The 24,499-nt window shown below is 44.7% G+C and overlaps 1 protein-coding gene across 1 annotated transcript in view; it reads right to left on the minus strand.

The window, feature by feature from the left end:
• The window catches only part of SGIP1 (SH3GL interacting endocytic adaptor 1), a 115,230-nt gene that overhangs the window by 87,066 nt on the left and 3,665 nt on the right, over nucleotides 1–24,499 (minus strand). The window contains exons 2-3 of the mRNA XM_044300886.1: nucleotides 7,127–7,190; nucleotides 1,906–1,930 (exon numbers count right to left, since the gene is read on the minus strand). Coding sequence (XP_044156821.1) covers nucleotides 1,906–1,930; nucleotides 7,127–7,190 — 89 coding nt within the window. The remainder of the gene's footprint in view (nucleotides 1–1,905; nucleotides 1,931–7,126; nucleotides 7,191–24,499) is intronic.

A 24,499-nucleotide genomic window follows, 5' to 3' on the forward strand; every position in this document is an offset into this window, starting at 1 on the left:
TTGCTTTATTTATCACTTCAGATGCATTTCGACAGTAAATAAAAAAAATTGGTTGCAAAGGTGGACCTAGCCTTTGAGAGGATAACCTACACAATAATACAACACTGAACTAAAACAACAGCATTTCCCAGTGTTAGAACTTGTTTAATGACTTCCAGTATATGAAGGCATGTCAGGAAACAGCAAACAGTCTAGAAATGATTGACCTGAAAAGTAAATAGATCAGCAAAGAGGAACCATGAACTTTACGGAAATTAATATTTGCAGGTAAGCGTATCATTTTCTGTCATTAATAAAAAATCAACACGCACTCCTGCCAAGCATGAATGGGCAGTTTCCAGCTAGGATTGCACCTTCTAGCGGGAAACAGAAAAGGTTCATCCAACTCCGCACAAGCTGGCAACCATTTATAGCGGAAATGTGTGAAAATAAATACGATGGGAGAATTCTGATCCTGGCGTACATGACTCGGGATAGATTTAAGTATACAAAGTGGAAACTTATGGCCCCTTTGGCTTGGCGGGAGGGAGTGTGGCTGAGAATGTGACAGTGCCTCAAAATTGGTCCATAACATTGGTACAAAAATTTTGGTACAAGGTAAGCCAACGATAATTTACGGATGTATTCTGGAGTCGGGAATGGCGGCATCAGTTGTCTTTCCTTCCTCTGGACCAACATGTTAGGATTATAGTATTGGAGTTGACGGACCTGTGACTTTTTGAAATTTATGCAACTATTCACAAGGCAAGATTTATCAAAACTGCTGCAAACCAATCAGGTTTTAATTTTAAAATGGGCCTCTCCAAATGGGGGCTGAAATCTGATTGGTTGCCATGTGCAATACAATACAAGGCCTCATGCACACGAATGTATTTTATTTCCGTGTTCATTCTATTTTTATTGCCGATAGGATGTGGACCCATTAATTTTAAGCATGTGCTGTCCGGATCAGTTTGTCCGTTCAGTAGCCCCGCAAAGAAGATAGAACACGTCCTATTCTTTATTGGATTGTTACAATGGATACGCAAAAAAAAAAAAAAACTGATACAACACAGACATCTGTATTTTTTGCGGATCGGCAATTTGCGGACTGCAAAACACATACGGTCGTGTGAATGTAGCCTTAAGATGTTTTGCTGTCTCAAGGTGGACTTAGATGGCCCAATGTTCGAGCTGATTATCGGTATGAACATTCCATTGAGCGCTTGCTTCCGATAATCGCCCAAGGAAACGCTCGTTCATCAGGTGAAATGATTGTGCGGACACCTCAATCATCGTTCCCTGGCAGCAGATCGCACGGTCTAAAGAGCACTCTGCTTCCCAGGAGCATTGATTTTGTATGGTGACAAATGATAGCAGCAGTGATCCCTTGTGCTTATACTGTGGAGGTGATCGCTGCATGTAAATGCAGCACTTCACCTCCACTTCACGAGCGGCTGACTGTCGGGAAGGAACGCTTCGTACCCAACAATCTGCTTCTCCTCACCCCGTCTAAATCCACCTTGACAGCCGGCTCAGACCTGAGCGTACTGACCTGAGCGCTTTATATGAGCGATTCTCCGGCGTCTCACATACGCGGCTCCGGTAGTATGCGAACACCCATTGTCGCGCGTTCCCGTAAGTCTATGTACGGGAACGCGCGATAAGACGCCCCAAAGAAGCTCCTGAACTTCTTGGGGCGTCGGGCGTTTTACAGCGCGATCGTACGCGCTGTAAAACGCCCAGGTGAGAACCATGCCGATAGGGAAGCATTCGTTTCTCCTTGTTGAGCGTTTTACAGCGCGTAGGAATGCGCTGTAAAACGCTCAGGTGTGAACCCAGCCTTAGTCAGTGGGACTGGTAAAATATAGACTGTGGACATTCAAGAATTAGACAGCAAAATGTAGATAAATAGGGATGACTTACAGTGCTGTCCCTGTCTGGTGATCCCCTGCAGGAAGGAAAGAAAGGAGTTAATTATAAAGAATTAGATTACATGATAAAAACTACACAGAAGTCCCTAGAATTCACGTCTGATCCTGAGAGTAAAATACGTATTTTTTTTTTAACTCTATAGCGGATCTGGTTGCAAAATCTGCATGTATTAGGTGTAGACCGTGCTGTGGATTTAACCTCTGAAAGGGGTGTTTAAAGGGAGTGTGGCACCAGGAAATTCACTGTTCAGCCTCATTCACACATCTGTGTCCGTGCTCAAATCCGTGAGAAGGTGATCAGTGATGCATCCATGAGGATGTCCGTGTGTCATCCTTGTTTCACCGACACTGTGCAGCTAAAAAATAATTTTCAAAGCATCTCTTCCTAATGATCAGTGAAACACGGACAAAAAAAAAAGAGCATGCATCCGTGGTAAAAACACAGAACCACGGACCGTGCTAAAACAATGATGTGCGAATACACACATTAAAATAAATAGGGACATGTGTTGTCCGTGGAGAACATGTACAGCACACGTCCGTAGAGCACTGAGGCTTCAAACTGCACGATTACATGTAGGACTAGCTCAGGTGAAAGTGATGATACTTTTCAATCAGAGAAAGCTCTTTTTTGGAGAAAAAAAATACTTTTAATCCATATGAAAACGAGCAGATTAGTGCACCAAGGGTGGGCCCAAGCCACTCTGTACACCGTAGCGCCTTCTGCCAGACCCTTACTCTTTTTGACATTGACAGGCTCCTACATAGTAATCTTGCCTGTCCCGACACTAAAGAAGGAGAGAGAGCAGGAGGAGCAAGGGAGCACAGAGCCTGTCCTCAGTGCACCTAACAGCTCATTTGCACACGGATTAAAAAGAAGGTGTAACAGTGCATTTCCTGTTGACAGACTCCCTTTAACCCCTTACTGACCACCAATACGACTTTTTACGGCTGTAACTAAGTGGCCCTAGGCTGGGTGGCTCCTTTTCACGGTGGCCCGTCTAAGGGTACTTTCACACTTGCGTTTTTCTTTTCCGGCATAGAGTTCCGTCACAGGGGCTCTATACCGGAAAAGAACTGATCAGTTTTATCCCCATGCATTCTGAATGGAGAGTAAGGGTACTTTAACACTTGCGTTGTTTGATTCCGGCAGGCAGTTCCGTTGCCTGAACTGACTGCCTGATCAGGCAAACTGTATGCAAACGGATGTCATTTTTTCTGACTGATCAGGCATTTTTCAGACTGATCAGGATCCTTAGGGTACTTTCACACTTGCGTTGTTTGATTCCGGCAGGCAGTTCCGTTGCCTGAACTGCCTGCCTGATCAGGCAAACTGTATGCAAACGGATGTCATTTTTTCTGACTGATCAGGCATTTTTCAGACTGATCAGGATCCTGATCAGTCAGAAAAATGCCTGATCAGTCAGAAAAATGCCTGATCAGTCAGAAAAATGCATTGCAATACCGGATCCGTTTTTCCGGTGTCATCAGGCAAAACGGATCCGTTTTTTTTTTTTTTTTTCATTTTTAAAGGTCTGCGCATGCGCAGACCGGAATGACGGATCCGGTATTCCGGTATTTTGAATGCCGGATCCGGCACTAATACATTCCTATGGAAAAAAATGCCGGATCCGGCATTCAGGCAAGTCTTCAGTTTTTTTCGCCGGAGATAAAACCGTAGCATGCTGCGGTTTTCTCTTTTGCCTGATCAGTCAAAACGACTGAACTGAAGACATCCTGATGCAAACTGAACGGATTACTCTCCATTCAGAATGCATGGGGATATGCCTGATCAGTTATTTTCCGGTATAGAGCCCCTGTGACGGAACTCTATGCCGGAAAAGAAAAACGCAAGTGTGAAAGTACCCTTATCAGTCAGAAAAATGCCTGATCAGTCAGAAAAATGCATTGCAATACCGGATCCGTTTTTCCGGTGTCATCAGGCAAAACGGATCAGTTTTGTTTTTTTTGTTTTTTTCATTTTTAAAGGTCTGCGCATGCGCAGACCGGAAGGACGGATCCGGCATTCCGGTATTTTGAATGCCGGATCCGGCACTAATACATTCCTATGGAAAAAAATGCTGGATCCGTCATTCAGGCAAGTCTTCAGTTTTTTTCGCCGGAGATAAAACCGTAGCATGCTACGGTTTTCTCTTTTGCCTGATCAGTCAAAACGACTGAACTGAAGACATCCTGATGCAAACTGAACGGATTACTCTCCATTCAGAATGCATGGGGATATGCCTGATCAGTTATTTTCCGGTATAGAGCCCCTGTGACGGAACTCTATGCCGGAAAAGAAAAACGCAAGTGTGAAAGTACCCTAATCCATTCAGTTTGCATCAGGATGTCTTCAGTTCAGCCGTTTTGACTGATCAGGCAAAAGAGAAAACCGCAGCATGCTACGGTTTTATCTCTGGCGAAAAAAACGGAAGACTTGCCTGAATGCCGGATCCGGCATTTTTTCCCTTAGGAATGTATTAGTGCCGGATCCGGCATTCAGAATACCGGAATGCCGGATCCGTCCTTCCGTTCTGCGCATGTGCAGACTGAAAAAAAAGGTGAAAAAAATAAATGCCAGATCCGTTTTGCCGGATGACACCGGAAAGACGACTCCGGCATTTCAATGCATTTTTTCGACTGATCAGGCATTTCTAAGACTGATCAGGATCCTGATCAGTTTACTAATGCCATCAGTTAGCATACATTTTGCCTGATCCGGCAGGCAGTTCCAGCGACGGAACTGCTTGCCGGATCTCTCTGCCGCAAGTGTGAAAGTAGCCTAAGTCGCGCTCCTGCTCTGACAGTCCGGACTGGCAGAAGCACCGACTCAGGCTGTTTAACCCCTTACATGCTGCAGGCAATGGCACCCGCCGCATGTAAGTAGTTTCAGAGCGAGCGGACTCCCTCTGTCTCCCGTCAGCACCCCGCAAATGAGATTGCGGAATTCCGATGTGTGTATATGCAGGCTGGGACCTGGTATAGGTCCCAAGCCTGCCTTGAGTGTTCCCCAGCAGTGATGGCCAGTTCGCATTGTTCACCCACGAACATATGCGAGCTGCCATCTTTTTTCACAAGTCCGGCGAGGCACAGGTAAGCCCTTACCTGTGCGCGAGCCGGTCTGAAAACAAATGCGGTCATCGGGAGCAGGCAGTTCCGAGAACAGCCCGATGAAGGCCCCTGGTGGCTGCTGTCGGAACTGCCTGCTCCCGCTGACCACACTTGTTTTCAGACCGGCTCGCGCACAGGCACAGGTAAGGGCTTACCTGTGCCTCGCCGGACTTGTGAAAAAAGATGGCAGCCAGCATATGTTCGCAGGCGAACAATGCGAACTGGCCATCACTGCTGGGGAACACTCAAGGCAGGCTTGGGACCTATACCAGGACGGATCCGTTTTCTCTGAAACAATCTGACACAATAGACTTTCAATGGAGTTCATGACGGATCCGTCTTAGCTATTTTAAAGATAATACAACCGGATCCGTTCATAACGGACGCAGATGGTTGTATTATCAGTAACGAAAGAGTTTTTGCTGAGCCCTGCCGGAACCAGCAAAAATGCTAGTGTGAAAATAGCCTAAAATCTCCCCCACATGTTTTGTATCGCTGCGCCCGTAAAGACCCGCAGTTATCCCGTACAGTGAGAACCGTAAACAAATGCCAGAATTGCTGCTTTTTGATTAGTTGCCACCCAAAAAAATTAACAAGAAGTGAACAAAAAGTGTTATTTATGCCAAAATAATACCAATAAATAATACAAGTTGTCCGGAAACAATCAAGCCCTTATACAGCTCTGTAGCAAGAAAAATAAAAAAGTTATGGGTCTTGGGATGTGGCGATGCAAAAATATTTTCTTCTTTTTAAAAAAGGGTTTTTATTCTGCAAAAATCAGAAAAATGTAAGAAAACCAAAACGGATTTGGCATCTCTGTAATTGTACTGACCCAGAGAATTATCCAGAAAGTAACAATGTTATTTATGCCGCAAAATGAACATCACAAAATTTATAACGTAAAAAACTCCCTCCGAGAAAGAGTTAATAAAATTTAATCAGTCAGTTATGTGTACTCCAAAATGGCACCATTAAAGACTACAACTTGTCCCGGAAAAAAACGAGCCCTTATATGGTTACATAGACGGGAAAAAAAAGTTATACGTCCTGGAAGGCAACAATGAAAAATAAAACTAAACACAAAAACCCTTGGTCAGTAAGCTCTAAAACAGGCTGGTCATTAAGGGGTTAAGAATCTGCATCATGCTTGTATTTCTGTAGGACAATGCAGATTTAATTAGTAAAATCTTATTTTCTGGGCTTGTAATGTGATCTGCTGCAAATGTTCACTGCAAAATTCTGCAGGTAAGACCACAGCGAATGCCCTGCGTAACATGGTGCTGTATGGCGAGAGCACATGTGCCCTGCACGTTAATATACGAAGTGCATGGGACCTTAGGCCTCTTGCACACGAACGTTTTTTCTTTCCCCGTTTCCATTCCGTTTTTTGCGTTCCGCATATGGACAGTATATGGAACCCTTCATTTTGATGGATCCGCAAAAAAATGGAAGATACTCCGTATGCCTTCCGTTTCTGTATTTCCATTCAAAGATAGAACATGTCCTATTATTGTCCGCATAACGGACAAGGATAGGACTGTTCTATTAGGGGCCAGCTGTTCTGTTCCACAAAAGAACGGAATGCACACAGGCCATCCGTATTTGTGGCGAAAAAAAAAGCCATACGGTCGTGTGCAAGAGGCCTTAAGATGCTGCTATTCTGCATACTGGGCCTTTAAATATTCAGGCTTATGCACACGACCGTTGGATGTTTTGCGATCCGTAAATTGCGGATCTGCAAAGTACGGATACCAGTCGTGTGCATTCCATATTTTGCTGAACGGAACAGCTGGCCCCTGATAGAATAGTCCTATCCTTGTCTGTAATGCGGACAATAATAGGACAGGTTCTATTTTTTTGTGGACCGGACATAGAGTAATTTCAGTTTTTTTTGCGGCCCCATTGAAGCGAATGGTTTTGAATATGGGCCACAAAAAAATGGAACGGACACATATAAAACACGTTTGTGTGCATGAGCCCTTACATATAGCACTCAATTCCAGCCACATGACTTCCCTACACAAAGTCAATGTCAAATGTTATGCAATGATCAAAGCACCATACTGGCAAATTCGTGGAGAGAAAGTGCTGCACAGACTTACGTGGAATCAGTGTCTTTCTCTTTCTTCCGTATGCCAAATGCCTTTCTGGTACGTTTTTTCAATCCTAAAAAAATAAACGTAAAGTTTTAGGTGATCGGTGGAAGTCACAGTAGTCAGTCCCCAATGATCAAAGACTGATGGCATATCCTGGCAATGTGCCACAAGTGCCTGTAAGGGTATGGCCATAAATACACACCTCACATGTGGATTTGTTGTGGATTTTGGTGCAGATTGGTGCAAAGGGTGAAATCCACTGTGGAAATTCGTACCATAAATTGACCTGCAACGCAGGTCAATTTATGTTAAATTTTTTGCGTATTGCGTGGCAGCAAATCTGAAAAGGTGTTTTTTCCTATAGACATCTCTATAGAAAAAACACCACGTCCACAACATCCTGCAATTGAAAAAAAATAAAAGAAAAAAAGAAAAAAAGACAGAAAACAATCAAAATGGCACAAAAAAAATCTTTAATATTTTCCTATTGCCCAATATATAACATCTGGATGCAGCGCTTTTCACCGTGAAAAACTAAGGCCTCTTCCACACGGGCGTCATGGATTTAGGCCAGATAAAATGCGGGTGCGTCGCAGGAAAATGCGCGATTTTTCCGCGCAAGTGCAAAACATTGTAATGCGCTTTGCACGCGCGTGAGAAAAATCGGCATGTTTGGTACCCAGACCTTCACAGAAGTTCGGGTTTGGGTTAGGTGTTGTGTAGATTGTATTATTTTCCCTTATAACATGGTTATCAGGGAAAATAATAGCATTCTGAATACATCCACTTGTTCGCGCAGCCCGGCTTCTCTTCTTTCTTCAGGACCTGGGTAAAGGACCTTTGATGACATCACTGCGCTCATCACATGATCCATCACCATGGTGATGGATCATATGACGGACCATGTGATGAGCGCAGTGATGTCACCACAGGTCCTTTTTCTCCTGCACAGCAAAGAAGAAGAAAGAAGATGAGCCGGGCTGCGCGAACGAGTGAATTAAGGAGAGTTAAATTATTATTATTTTTTTAACCCTTCCATCCCTAATTTACTTAGCATTCTGTATTAGGAATGCTATTATTTTCCCTAATAACCATGTTATAAGGGAAAACAATAATGATCGGGTCTCCATCCCGATCATCTCCTAGCAACCATGCGTGAAAATCGCACCGCTTCCGCACTTGATTGCGGATGCTTGCGATTTTCACACAGACCCATTCACTTCTATTAGGCCTGCGCTGCGCGAAAAACGCACAAAATAGAGCACAAGCGATGCGTGAAAATCAACGCTCATGTGCACAGCCCCATAGAAATGAATGGGTCCGGATTCAGGGCGGGTGCAATGCGTTCACCTCACGCATTGCACCCCCGCGGAAATCTCGCCCATGTGAAAGAGGCCTAAGCGTTTTTGGAAAAAAAAGTGGAGTCAAACATCCTTAAACTGTTTTTCCCCATCTTGTACATTTACACCACGGTCATAAATGCCTAGGACACAATCAGGGACCTGCCTTACAGTTACAAATGCAACTCACCCGGAGCATTCAGGGACACGGAGCTCAGCTGCAGAGCTACAATTACTGTGGTTTGGTTGTCGGATAGAGGAAAGCGGCCCTACCCCGGGGGACACACATTAATCCTGACAGGAGGGTAAATATTTTCTTTACATTACTACCGTATGTGTTCTCTGTAAAGCACAGCTGAGCGTACTCCGCGCAGCAATTCAGATGAGCCTGACCTCTGCGATGACGCAACACGTCACCCTACAACAGATGGCACACTGCGGGATTGTTTCCAGTGTTAAAATATTACAAAAACAGAAGTGAGGTGAAATACATAGATATTCATCAAAGCCCGGAAAGATCTAAAATATATACACATACGCCACCACATAAAGTTGCTTTAAAGGGATTGTCTGCAGGACAAAAATAATAATATATGAAATAAAGGGGGTAGAATAAAAAAACAAAGCATTACTCAACGATCCCCAGTCATTTCCGTTAGAACAGTTCATGTGTCCAGTGTTGGACGCAGCCAATCATTGGCCTCCCAGGTAGACCGCCTAAGCCAGTGATTGACTGAGCAGCAGTTTCTTTTCATGATTCAATGCAGCAACAACAAAAAAAAATAATAATGAACTAGTCTAAAAATGCCCTACCGTTTTCAGTATACAGCAACTATGCAGACCTATAGTCATATGTTAGTCCCTGTCCCTTCCATCTGCCCCACCTTTTACTGCCTGAAGGAGAAGAGGGGGCATTAGAAGTGGAGTAAAACAAGACTGCAGGATGAATGATGCCTTTTTAAAAATATTTTATTTTCTGTTCTTTTTGGAGTCTAATCCATTAATTCTCCACGTTGGAATGAATGTAGATCAGTAATTGTCCCTGTAAGGGATTCCATTGCATATATTTTTTCCAGTTACAGAGAGTGTCCTACTTCAGTAGAACACCAGACATGGGGGGGCCTGCAATAAAGAAGTGACCATTGCTTACCTAGCAGATCCTGGTCCTCCCAGCTGGGGTCCGTTTACCTGGCTGCAGCGGTGACATCACATCGCCCACATGCAACTGCTGCAGCCAATCACTGACCTCTTCGATGCATGGCCAGTGACTGGCTGCAGAGGTCACCCATTGTTGATGTGACATCACTGCTGTTGCTGGATAAAAAGGGTGAGTAATGAGCACTTTTTTTTTTTATTTGCAGGCAGGATCCCCCATGATGTCCGGTTTCCTCCTCAAACCGGACAACCCATTTAATTGCTTGAACCAGCACAATTAAGGTCCTCTTACACAGCCAATAACGAGTGCCGATGCTAATATACAGGGCTTTTTACACAGAACGATTCAAAGTGAAAGGGGGAAGAACAATCCTCATTCTGATTGTTCATCCTCTGTTCAGTAGCTCATCCCATTTAGGCTAGTTTCACGGTAGAGGAACATCCTGCCGGAGTTCATCGTATCTGCCACAGCTGGATACTTCTTTTACCCTGAATATAAAGGGACTCGGCCTATTTCCGCCATTAGTGCCGGGATTTGGCCGGACAAAAAACGCTGCCTGTAGCAGCATTTGTCAGATTAAATGAGACCTGGCTTGTTTACGACATTAGTGCCGGGATTAATCCGGACAAAAACACTGTCTGGTCGAATGGGGTCTGGCTTATTTCCGACATTAGTTCTGGAATTCGGCCGGACCAAGACGCAGCCTGTTGCGGCATTTGTCCAGTCCACTCTCGGCACTAATGACGGAATCAGCCCCGATTCCATTATAGTCAATGGGGCCTGTCAATGCTCTGGCAGTTTCTGGCAATGCCGGATGCAACGAACTACGGCAGGCCTGCTGGAACAGTTTAGCACTAGAGTGATCAAAGATGTGATCACCCGACAAGTGAGATTTTTCCAGTTTGTCCGGTGATTTTGGCAATTTTACGCTGACCAGTTATCGGGAACGAGCGTTCATACGAAAGTTCATTGCAGACAATTGCACCAATCCTCAGCCCAAAGGGCCCTAACTGACGGCAGCAGAGGACAGGGAAAGTGGTGGAATTCTGCTTCGCACCAACGCTGGGAACATGAGCCGTTCTACTGGACTTGCAAGAAAAGCAAACACGATCCCTTCATCAATATTTCAGATGAATTAATCTGCAGGTATAGCGGGCTGGATGTTCCACAATGGGGTTAAACGGTGATGTGAGCTACGAAGTGATGGATGCGTGAACTGTGCATCAAATAAAAGGAACCACTGACATCACAGGACTCCTTCCATGTGTCCCCTACTTGTTTGTAGTCTGTAGCCATGGAAACAGATAGGTCTGCATAGGAAATGGGTACACAAGCCTTTTGATTTTTAACAAAACTCCTTGCAAAGCGGAGGCATGTTTTATTTTACATGCACTGGAAAGATAATGGTGGTGAAGGGGTGCACACTCTATACCGTATATTCCCATAAAACTGCAAAAGCCCTTTGTGTACGGCCCCACAGAGGATCTGGCTGAAATTCCTCACAGCAAAAAAAAAAACCAAAATGGACTGGTTTTGTGGTGGCACTGCCGCAGGACTGGCAGTGGGATACGTGGCATACGCTACTTTCCCCCTAGGCATTACAAAGTTTGAAAGCAGAGGCATAAAAACCTGCAGCATAAATTGACATGCTGTAAACAAAAAAAACAAAAAAAAAACACAAAGCGACTTTTTATATGCCACTGCAACTTTTTTAGTTGCAGGCGGCATTTTCAGGGCGCCTTCACCAGATTAAAAAAAACTGGAAGTGGGGAGGGCAAGGTCTGGGCGAGGCCATCAGCTGCAGTACATTCACCATTATTTGTGCCAAAAACTGGCATAAATAACGACCGGACTCTATGGTAGCTACGAGCTGCCATAGAGCTCATTCTGCAGCATGGACTGCCGGAGGAGGCATGCTATTTATTACATGCCTCCTCCAGCAGTGCAGGCCCTATCAAGACTGACGGGGCACACGCCGGTCTTAAATCAGGGCCTGTGAACGTTTCCATCCATATGATGCTTTCATGCTGCGTTTTGCAGTGTCTGACGCAAGTATAAGTGGGGAGGATTTCCCAATGTATACCTATGTTGGTTAAGCCTGTACAGGCATGTTTTTCTTTTACGAGATGCCTTTGCCTGGAAAAGAGTAGCAGACAGATGCTGAAAGGACTCTCTTTTGGCCTTTGTCACATGAATGAGGGTCCTATATATACACTTTTGAAGCATGCATTGGAAAACTGCAAAATGCAGCATTAAACCATCTTAAAACAGGTACACAAAAAACACAATGGAGGTCATTTAATAAGACCAATTATGCCAGAAACTGGTGTAAAAAAAGTTGCATGCCCCTGGATTGGTGCAGGTGGGATGGCAGAAGTGGGGTCATCAGCACCGGCGAATTCACTTACGCCAGTCTCCCGGGGTTGGGGTAGATTTCAGGCACGTGGGCTGTCCCTCGTCATAAATAAAGCTTATCCTCCGGCAGTGCAGGGGATATGAAAGACCAGCACAAAAATTTAGTCTTTGATAAATTAAGCCTAAAAAATCTGAATAAGCTCTGACAGCGGCAACTTACTGATGGTTTTCAAGTAGCAACCACTGCATGCAAAAAAAAAATAATGAACCAAAAAATAAGTGAAATCATCAAAAAGTGACCAAAGCTAGGCTTCAAACAAGTTAGCAGGTTGTGTTTGAAGACCTAGTAAACCAATGAAGTAGAAAAGGCTACACACATTTTTGGCAATAGTCTGGCAGGTAGGCCTCATGAAAAAGGCGAAAAATAAATATTAAGTCAGGCAAATATTCGGATATGGTAGAGAACGCGCAGAGACCTACTTCCTCATATTAATTCTCAGAAACAAACCGCCTTCTGTGCAGTGAATGCAAACATTGTTCAGATCTTGTGCCCGTCTGACATCTGCCCCACAATTTCCAATTCACACAATGCAGTAAATATGAGGAACAAAGGGTTCCTGATAGACAGGGCTTATTCAATGGGGGGACTTTTCCATTAGAATCCGCAATTCCTGTACATTACAGCGCGTCCTCCAGTCGATCCGCTGACATAACTGTATGTACAGCACAAAAAGAAGACCTTGAGTTATCGCCATGGTAACCGAGAATGCTCGGGACAAAAAAAAACAAAAAAACAATGGCAAAGACGTATTTCCGAGAACATTTATGCTGCAAAGATTTTTCCTCTGCGGTTTATAATTACTTCCATGTTCAGGGCAGAAGTACGAGTTAGGGCTCATGCACATGAACGTTGTTTGGGTCCGCATCCGAGCCGCAGTTTTTGCGGCTTGGTTCCGAATCCATTCACTTCCATGGGGCCACAAAAAGATGCTCCGCTCCATGGCCCCACAGAATAAAAATAGAACATGCCCTATTATTGTCCGTTTTGCGGACAAGAATAGGAATTTTTTTATTATGGACGGCCTGTTCCGTAAATTGGGGAACGCACACGGACGGCATCCGTGTTTTGCAGATCCGCAATGTGTAGACTGCAAAACACGGCGCAGGCGTGTGCATGAGCCCTTATTGGGCTTTCTGCAGTAAGTGATGGACTATGATCAAAAAGGGGGTCAAACATGCTTATGGGTGTGGATGGGGCGACTGTTCAGGGCTACTTTCTTCCAAAAACAGTGCCACGTCTGTTCCCAGGTTGTGTGAGGTATATTGAAGTGAAGAGGGGTGTGCTGCAAGAGCACGCACAACTCTGGAGATAGGGGTGGTCCTGTTTTTGGAATAAAGCAGCCATGTTTTTCTAATCCTGGACCGCCCCTTTAAGGCAGAGTAAATAAGACTCAAAATATAAAAAGAAGAAAACAAAAAGGGGCATAGAAAATAAGGATTGGTAATTGTATTTTTTTTATTGCTGTGTTTTTCTCTCTTGTGGGTTTGTATGCGGTTCTGCTTGCTGGTGGCTGTTACGGGCTCGGTCAAGTGGAGTTATACATGTCACCATTGCAGCAAAACAATAAAAGGCTGGAACCAGCAAGGGATGAAATAGGCTAGTATCCATTCTTTTGATACTTTATCACAATTGCTGCCTTAGGGAACATTCTTTAATAATTCGGACGTCCCTTTAATCTTCTCCTTCCGTTTAATCCTATGTTGTCTCATATTACAATTTAAACTGAGAAATATATAAAGAAACCTTCTCTACGTGTCACAGTAGATCAGCCATGTACCTTCTGCACCTAAGGGCTTATGCACACAAAAGTACTGTACTTTTGGTCCGCTTCCAAACTGCATTTTTTGGCGGGTCAGATGCGGACCCATTCACTTCAATGGGGCCATAAAAGATGTGGACAGCATTTTGTGTGCTGTCCACATCCGCACGTCTGTTTTGTGCAGTCCGCAAAATTAAAGCACATGTACTATCCGTGTCCGCATTACGGACGTGGATAGGAGTGTTCTATAAGGGGCCAGCTGTTCAGTTAAATGCAGAATGCACACGTCCGGTTATCCGTGTTTTCTGCGGCCTGTGATTGGCTGCAGTGGTCAAGTTTCCCCTTGTCGCTGGATGTCGATTTCAGCTCTGCAGGGAGCGACAGAGACTGAACGCAGAGGTGGAGAGCAGGCAGGTATGATCAACAATACGGGCACAGGCCCCATATATTCGTCTGAATGAGCCATTAGACTAACAGATAATACAGATATGCTGGGACCATAAACTGTACTGATGCCTTAGGGTACTTTCACACTAGCGTTTTTCTTTTCCGGCACCGAGTTCCGTCCTAGGGGCTCAATACCGGAAAAGAACTGATCAGTTTTATTCTAATGCATTCTGAATTGAGAGAAATCCGTTCAGGATGCATCAGAATGTCTTCAGTTCAGTCACAGAACGGCGTTTTGGACGGAGGAAATACCGCAGCATGCGGATCTGTTTCCGGAATGCCGGATCTGGCATTAATTTACATTGAAATGTAAAAATACAGCGATGCCGGAACCGTCCTAAAAATTTGATAAAAAAATTATAACGGATCCGTTTCTCCGGATGACATCCGGAGAGACGGATCTGTTCTTGCAATGCATTTGTAGGACGGATTTGCATGCAGATTGCCAGATTGGAACTGTTTGCCGGATCACTCTGCCGCAAGTGTGAAAGTAGCCTTAAAGGGGCTGTCTAATCTGACACATCGGTGACATATTACCAAGATATGCCAACAATGTAAGATAGATGCAGGTACCACCTCTATGGGGCCCACAAAGTGAACGAGAGGGAACTGCACAAGAGGGCTACTCTACATTCACTTCTATGGGAGAGCCGAAAATAGCCGATTTCCGGCAGTGGTGCACTTTCCATTCACTTTTATGGTACCCGCACCTATCTGACATCCTAGCAATATGCCACCGATGTCTCAGGTGACACAACCCCTTTAAGGAGGACCTGCCACTTCTCCTGACATGTCTCTTTTAGTAAATACTTGTATTCTCCATGAAGCATCTTGCATCACTCCTCTGTGACAACCGGTGGTGGGGGCATGCCAGTGCTGTCGGTGTCAGACTGTGTAGGGACATACTCCTATGACAAGGAGGATGGTAACACCAAGGTATCAATGCACTCAGGATTCCAGAAGGAACAACACAATGCAAATTTATGAGAAAAAGATGCTTTAGAATTAATATTTCATGGGGAACGCAAACATTTCCTAAAACAGAGATGTCAATAGAGAAGTAAAGAACAGGTACGCGCCCACAGCTGGGCACCGGCTTGAGCTCGAATAACAGAGCGTCTATGATGGAAAATTGTAGCATTGTTAATTAGAGCTGCAGCCGCTGATTAAGAAAGTGAATTTAATTTCGCATTGAGTAAGGAATGTTTTCCTGTGCCATTGGCAGATCGCCAGCTGAGATGTGGTTTCCTCTAATGCCTGGTAAACACATTTTATATATATTAAACTGAGTTACGTGGTAAAATGACCCCTGAATAGAACGTATAAGAGAATCTCCAGCACAGTGGGGGTCAAGGTCTGAAGACCACACATACTATTACATAGCGAGGAAATCATTGGCTGCACAGTTGGTTATTGCTCTGGGACTTCAATGTAAAGAAGGCAACTGCTGAATGTGTAAGGCTAGGGCTACACAACGACATTTGTCGCACCAATGTTGCGCGACAATTTTTATAATGATAGTCTATGGCAGTGATAGGCAAACTGCAGCTCTCCAGCTGTTACAAAACTACAACTCCCACCATGCCCTGCTGTAGGCTGAAAGCTGTAGGCAGTCTTTGCATGCTGGGAGTTGTTGTTTGTAGTTCTGCAACAGCTGGAGAGCCGCAGTTTGCCTATCACTGGTCTATGGTGTTGCACTGTGACATGCTGCGACAAGATGGATTTTTCTGTAACGGTCACGTCACAGTTGCAGCATGTCGCATGTCGCAGCGCGACACCATAGACCATGGATGTCAAACTCATGGCCCTCCAGATGTTGCAAAACTACAACTCCCATCATTCCCTGATAGCTGTAGTATGCCCAGGCATGATGGGAGTTGTAGTTTTGCAACAGCTGGAGGGCCACGAGTTTGACATCCCTGCCATAGACTATCGTTATAAAAATTGTTGTGCAACATTGGTGCGACATCAATGTCGTGCGACACATGTTGCAGTGTAGTTGTGCCCTATGTGTCGCGCGACCCATGTCGTCGTGTAGCCCTAGCCTAATAGTGATGAGTAATGAGCTCTGTCCGGCCCCCAGCCATTAGTCACAGCTGGACAGTAAGAGCCTGGCGCATGATGCACATGGCTGGACTCGGCACATATACATGCCCAATGCCCTTGGACAATTCCTCTAGCCACATAAACAATTAAAGGGGTTTTCTAGGTTCAGGATATTTTGATGGCCTGTCCTTAGGGGTCCGACTCTTGGTCCCCACTAATCAGTTGTTTGAAGGGTGCTGCAGTCTCTTCAATGTTTACATGGGTCCGTCTACTTATACTACGCATCTACAGTAGCAGCGACACAAGGCATCGCAACTTCGTCCCATTCAAGTAAAAAGGATGAAGCTGCAATACCCTACCCTGGAAGCTGATATATGGTGCAGATTTAAAAAAAGGTTTCCATGACTTTAAAGGCCTATACACGGGCGTCATTTCATGGGCATTCCGCATCACGGATGCGGACCCATTCACTTGAATGGGTCCGCAAAGCCGGAGATGCGGAACGGAACCCTACGGAAGCACTACAGAGTGCTTCCGTGGGGTTTCGTCCTGTACTTCCATTCCGCAAAAAGATAGGACATGTCCTATCTTTTTGCCGAATCGGCGGATCACAGACCCATTAAAGTGAATGGGTCCGCGATCCGCTGCGGCTGCCCCACAGTTGGTGTTCGTGCATTGGAGTCCACAATTTGCTGGCCACAGCACGGCCACGAGGCGCACACGTTCATGTGCAAGAGGCCTAATACTGATGACCGACACCCGGGCCCCCGTCGATCAGCTGCTTGACAAGACACCAGTGTCGCGGCCTTCTTGCAGATTACCAAGTACAGCGCTGTGCACTGTATAGCGGCCGCGCTTGTTATCGCACTCAGTCCCATTGTTTTCCATGAGGTTGAGCTGCGTCAAGGCCATGTGACCGACGATAGGATAGGTCATCAGTATCAAAATCTAGGAAAACCCCTTTAAATCCACAGATTGTTAAAAGAGTAAATCCAGTTTTATTTATTTGTCCATCTAACAGTAAATCATAAAATTTTCTAATATACATGTATTTAAAAGGGGTTGTGCAGGCAGTATATATTTACGACCTATCCCGTTTGAAGAGGAGGTGGAGCTCCATGTGAACGCTACTTCCTGTTCATTACACTGCCAGTCATCTTGGCAACGCGTTGTAGAGCTTACTTGAACAGAGCGAGTACTTGTAATTACACTGCCTGCACGGCCGCTGCAAGGGAGATGAAGGGCAGTGTAATCATGAGGAAGCAGCGCTCGCATGGAAAGCCACCTCCTCTTCAAACAGCTGATCGGCGGGGGTGCTGCACCATGAGATATCGATGACCTATCCTGATGATCCCCTTAAAATTCTGCACACACACACTTTTGATATATCAGGCGGTGGACCCCTATATGCAGTAGAATGGTATAGCCCATGTATCAGTCTTGTGTAATATATCCATGGCCCAACTGAAACATGGTATCAGTTATGACTCTCCACATCATACAATCCCTGACATTCAGTACTGTAAGCATCAGTGTTACATGACATACATGTGCTGTGTCAGCACACAGGACACATTCATGTGATAAGTAATAGGACTAATGTTGGAATCATGATTTTACTGTGGTTATTACACAACTACTGTACATTACTTTGTGTATTTACATGGCTGCCTGTCTGTAGGTGATTTGTAAAAAAACTGCCTGTCTCTAGGTGACGTTATCATGTTGTTAATAAAGATTAGGGTAAAAAAAATAACAACAAAAACAAACACACGTTTCTACACAGACACTGATAGACATGATGAGATACTGCTGTGGCTAGTAATACTGTATATACTGCTCCTAGATACACTACTATTCACCTGTTAGATACCTGGTCAGTTAACTGAAAGCCAGGTCACATGACACGTATGAGGGTCACATGACCTATCCAGCTCTCCTTTGGATTCATCTTACAGGACTAAAATGGGCCATACCACTTTTTTTTTCTTTAGGGAGAGGCTACTGTAGGGATATAATAAAGGTCTGAAAGCAAAGTTTTAAATAGATCTATATATTAGAAAATTGTTCAACATCCCATTATCTAAATAAATAAAAAAAATGTAATAATTAAAACCAGAATACCCCTTTTAGGCTACTTTCACACTAGCATTGTTTAAATCAGGCGTTCAATTCAGACACCCGAACTGCCCGCCGGATCCGGAAAAACGTGTGAAAACGGATTACATTTGAATCCTGATCAGGATTTTGCAAATTTTTTGGGTTTAACATGCAAAAGCCGGATCCGGTTTGACTGAACACAAGGCGCCGGATCCGGCGTTAATGCAAGTCAATGGGAAAAAGACTGGATCTGGCGTTTAGTCATAGTGTTCAGGATTTTTGGCCGGAGGTAAAAATACATGCTACGGTTTTCTGAAAAGCCTGATCAGTCAAAAAGACTGAACTGAAGACATCCTGATGCATCCTGAACGGATTACTCTCCATTCAGAATGCATGGGGATATGCCTGATCAGTTCTTTTCCGGATTTGAGCCCCTAGGACGGAACTCAGCGCCGGAAAAGAAAAACGCTAGTGTGAAAGTAGCCTTATTCTTCTGTGAATTTCCACTGTGGATTTCACTCTGAAATGCAGAATGGTGACATCTGAAGCAAAATCCTCAAGTAAAATGTTGATGGTCATTTTATGAATCATTTACATACCAAAAACCCTGAAACACTGTTAATTGCTGTTTTAATGTAATTTACAGCATTCTAAGATAAAAAATATTCTTTTAAATCATTTGACATTGATAATCTGTTCTGTTGGAGGATGAGCCCTGGACAGAATCAGTCTCCTTCTCCCTCTGGCAGCTGGCAATATATAGTCTCTTCTTACTTGCCCTATAGAAGGAGTCTTCTCAGCTATATTGCCATGTTTCTGCAGAGGCTCCGACAAGCAGGGCAGAAAGCTATTTCTATTGGCTGCCGTACAGAGAACAGAAAATCACCATGCTGAGACCTTGCTGAGCATGTGTGTCCACCAGCACTTTGTGGACATGCATACTGCTTTACACTTTGAAAGCCAGGTGTCACCATACTATGTAAGTAAATGCCAGAGCTCTTCATTGGACCTAACAGCATGTAAATGACAAACATTGTGTCATATGTCATAGGATTCATATAGATTGTAAGCTCTTGCGAGCAGGGCCCTCATTCCTCTTGTTGTAATTATTGACATGTCTGTTGCTATGTTATTTATGACTGTTTGTACATGAATCCCTGAACTGTAAAGCGCTGCGGAATAGGTTGGCGCTATATAAATAAAGATTATTATAGGACTGACCCATGACAATTATTATTATTATTATTATAATAACTACAAATATCACATTGTGGAAAAAAAGTAACATTAGGCTACGTTCACATATGCGTCATGAACTCTGGTAGCCTGATCCAGCAGAGGAACTGGCTACCAGAGTTTACCGTATCTGCTGGATCCCCTTCGACTATAATGGAATCTGACGGGGATACAGACAGATTTCGACAAAAAGCACTGCATGCAGGACTTATTGTCTGGCCGACAGACTGCATTCATTCCGGAAACCGGAAATGCATGTTCGTGTCCGGCTATACCAGATACTGCCGGAGTTCCCAATGCATATGTGAATGTAGCTAAGGGTACTTTCACACTAGTGTTTTTGTTTTCCGGTATTGAGTTCCGTCACAGAAGCTCAATACCGGAAAAACTTATCAGTTTTATCCTAATGCATTCTGAATGGACAGCATTCCGTTCAGGATGCATCAGTTCAGTCACTTTTACGTTTTTTTGTAGGGAGAAAATACCGCAGCATGCTGAAGTTTTATCTGCGGCCAAAAATACTGAACACTTGCCGGAATGCCAGATTCGGCATTAATTCACATTGAAATGTATTAGTGCCGGATTCGGTATTAAGTGTTCCCGCAAAACGGGTCCGGCCTTTAAAAATGCAAAAAAATAAAATAAATACCGGATCCGTTTTTTTTAGATGACATGGAGAGACGGATCCGGTATTGCAATGCATTTGTCAGACAGATCCGCATCCGTCTGACAAATGTCATTAGTTTGCGTCCGGATTGCCGGATTCGGTAGGCAGTTCCGGCGACAGAACTGCCTGACAGGATCCTCTGCCGCAAGTGTGAAAGTAGCCTTACTAGTAAATGATTATGTAATCACGGAGACACAGGAGTGCTGCGGAGCTGACCATGGTGCTGATCTCCACAAGAAAAAATATAATAATAATAATGCAAAAAGTGGGCATTGAGTTATAATTTCTGGTGCTTATAGAACAATTCTCTCACCCCCCCAAAAAAAAAAAAATCTATCTTCATCTGTCCAAAATGGGGGACATCCTCTATGACGCCAATATGCTGAAAAGGCAGAAGACTCCCTGTCTGTACATCCTGATTCTCTGCTAGTGATTACGATCTACATGTCTGCAGCACATATTAAGCATCTTAATAATGTTTTGTGCATTGGCTTGATATATATTATATTTAGGGGCATCAAGATGGAATATGAGGGTTTCAGGAAAAAAAATAAAACAATTGTAATGTAAGGCAAGATGAGCAAATATGGCTCCCGCTAACCATGCCTGCATGTGCCGTCTAAATACTACAACTCCCCAAACTGTTGCTAATCGTTGCTTTGATGTAGAGACTTTGAGTTCCCGGTATAAGAATAAAGACAACCTCAGAGACATTTTGTGTAATTTCCTTCCCTGGTTTTCATGTTTCCCCCTCATCTGAGCCTCCGCGGCTCTGACCGAGATACCCTCTGGCTTCCAATCATCACACAGCAAAACGCAAATTTCAACCTACAACAATGACAAGTGGAAAAAAAACAGGCCGGGGATGGAAGGGGTTTCATTGGGATATTTTTTGGTCTCTGATCCTTGCTAAAGATTACTTAGCGCGAGTACAACGCACGTGAATATTACAAATTACAGAATGAATGGCAGTGCACCCCAGGACGGCAGGGAATAGAGCCCGCAACCATGAATGATTAATCGCCCCCTAGATTAATGCAAGGAACTCCTTTAGGATGCAGCTTTAAGATGATTTCGCTTGAGGGAGAACTTGTATTATCCATAAAATAAAGGCTACTATGCCTTGTTTCATTCCTCTGTTATCCTTACTGGAAATGTATGACTAAATTACCAATCCCTTGACAATAGGGTGTGACCCGATACAGTCTGATACTGTCAGCAGTGACTGGCAAGTGTAGGGACAAAATCCACTGATAAGGGGAATGGTAATGTTTGCCAGTTGGCAATGTATTCAGACATTTCCAGCAGGAATAACAGAGGTATGACACAACACAGAGGCCTGAGAAAGTTACTTCTGCATTGACATTGCACGAGGAATGCAATCTACTAAAACAGACATGTAAGGAGAGGTGACACATCCTCTTTAAGACATTCATCTTAAAGGGGTTGGATACTTTCTAGTAAAATTTGCAAAATGCTGTAGACCAGGGATGTTCAACCTGCCGCCCTCTGGCTGTTATAAAACTACAACTCCCACGATGCCCTTCTGATGATGACGATGGGAGTTGTAGTTTTGCAACAGCTGGAGGGCCGCAGGTTGAGCGTGCCTGCTGTAGACTGTTGTGTTTTGTCACCCGAAAACCCTACATCCCCTCATCACTTACTCCAGGTCCTCAAATCAACATCCCCTGCAGCTCATGAACAGAAGTGCATATGATGGGATAGTGACGGGCTCCACCGTTGTGACCGCTTTCTCAGCTGCGTGCAGAGCAGGACGCGGCCGGAAAAGCCGTCACATTGGTAAATCGCGAGACCGTCGCCAACTTGAGTCCGATGAACATAGTTACTGTCGCCGTCCACTGTGTACATCTCCTAGCCATTGACTGCAGGGGAAACTGACCTGAAAACATGGAGTAAGAAATGAGGGGCTTTAGCATTTTCTTACTCCATGAACACAACATTTTACATGATTTAATAATTTTTACTACAAAGTGGTCAACCCCTTTAAAAAAAAAAAAAAAAAAAAAAAAAAAAACAAGGCAAGCAGCCATAATAAGGACACATTGTAGCCATAGGCTATGCCACCAGAAATATCGCCGTAATGTTATGTAATACCGGAGATGATTATTAGGTGTGAACAGTCACAATGTTTAGGCTGGAGTGGGTGCATGTTTCAGATGCAATGACTATAATTATAGATCCAGGACCGCCTATATTATCATAGGTACACAGCTTAATGTCGCCATGCATCTGTCGGTGCTTCTGTGAGGAAGGGCTGGAGACGATATAGAGCTTTGCCTCCCACAAGAACGCTACCCTGCGCTGAAATACTCTGTGCTCCTTCCACAACCTCAACAGGTATAATGCTAGTAAGTTTCTGGCTGCTGCTACAGCACACCATCCCTGGCAGCTAGTAAGCAAAGATCCAGCATCTGCAGTGGAGCGGCGGGGGATTGGAGAGGCGAGTCGTGTTTTTATTTTTATTATATACTTTCAGGTTTTTTTTTCTCCCAACAACCCCTTTAAAATCAGATAAATGAACACTTACCAACAATAAAAAATAAAAATAAATCTCCACTTGTGATGGGTGAAATGATTTAGCTCTTCACCTGTAAAAAGGCTGTCTCCACTGCTGAAGAAGTTCTCCCCTGCTGCTTGATTGACAGGGTCGAACATCTTGCCATGACATGACAATCGCGAGCCTGCAGCGCTGCTCCAGGTGGCAGCGACTGTGCATGCGGCACTGCACTTCCGGGTAGCGGCACATGAACAGTTGGTGTGCTGGAGGAGGAAGCAGAGCCTCAGCACTTGTGTCGCTACCTGGAGCAGTGGTGCAGGTGCCAGATTATCAGGGCCAGGCAAAATGTCTAATCCGGTCAATCAAGTGGCAGGGGAGAGCTTCTTCAGCAGCGGCGACAGCCCCTCAAAGGTTAAGAACTCTGCCTGATGAGTCAACTCGCTAATCTCTAAACTCCAGTAAAAATAATTCCTTCAACTGACCTCTTCCATTTAGCAAACTTATGTTTGGTGGACACAGTGATGGAGACCATCTTAAATGCCACCCAAATACAAAGTTGTGCATTTGTGTTAAAAAGTTCGACTTAGGGCTCTTTCACACCTGCGTTATTGTCTTCCGGCATAGAGTTCCGTCGTCGGGGCTCTATGCCGGAAGAATCCTGATCAGTTTTATCCTAATGCATTCTGAATGGAGTGAAATCCGTTCAGGATGCATCAGGATGTCTTCAGTTCCGGAACGGAACGTTTTTTGGCCGGAGAAAATACCGCAGCATGCTGCGCTTTTTGCTCCGGCCAAAAATCCTGAAGACTTGCCGCAAGGCCGGATCCGGAATTAATGCCCATTGAAAGGCATTGATCCGGATCCGGCCTTAAGCTAAACGTCGTTTCGGCGCATTGCTGGATCCGACGTTTAGCTTTTTCTGAATGGTTACCATGGCTGCCGGGACGCTAAAGTCCCGGGAGCCATGGTAAAGTGTAGTGGGGAGCGGGGAAGCAGCATACTTACCGTCCGTGCGGCTCCCAGGACGCTCCAGAGTAAGCCCCACGCACATGGATGACGTGATCGCATGGCACGTCATCCATGCGCATGGGGCGCTCTGACGTCATTCTGGAGCGCCCCGGGAGCCGCACGGACTGTAAGTATACCGCTCCCCGCTCCTACTATGGCAACCAGGACTTTAAAGGGCTTCTGTCACCCCACTAAACCTTTTTTTTTTTTTTGCTTACTTATAATCCCTACCCTGCGATTTATGGCTACATGATCAAATTCATCATTTTGGTCCTGTAGATTTAGTTTAAAACAAGCTTTTAAAATATGCCAATTACCTTGCTACCAGCAAGTAGGGCGGCTACTTGCTGGTAGCAGCCGCATCCTCCGATTGTAAAGACGCCCCCTCCACATTGTGATTGACAGGGCCAGGGAACGGGATCGTTCTCTGCTGGCCCTGCCTGTTTGCATTGAAAATCTTGCGCCTGCGCCGCGGCCGTACCTGTCTTCATTTGGCGCAGGCGCACTGAGAGGCGGTCGCTCCATCCTCAATGCGCCTGTGCTGGGTGTAGATGCGACGTCATCGGCGCATTAAGGATAGAGCGGCCGAGTGAGCAGCCGCCTCTCAGTGCGCCTGCGCCAATTGAAGACTGGTACAGCCGCAGCGCAGGCGTAAGATTTTAAATGCAAACAGGCAGGGCCAGCAG

Source organism: Bufo gargarizans, chromosome 7 (assembly GCF_014858855.1).
Source record: "Bufo gargarizans isolate SCDJY-AF-19 chromosome 7, ASM1485885v1, whole genome shotgun sequence".
Lineage (NCBI taxonomy): Eukaryota > Metazoa > Chordata > Amphibia > Anura > Bufonidae > Bufo > Bufo gargarizans.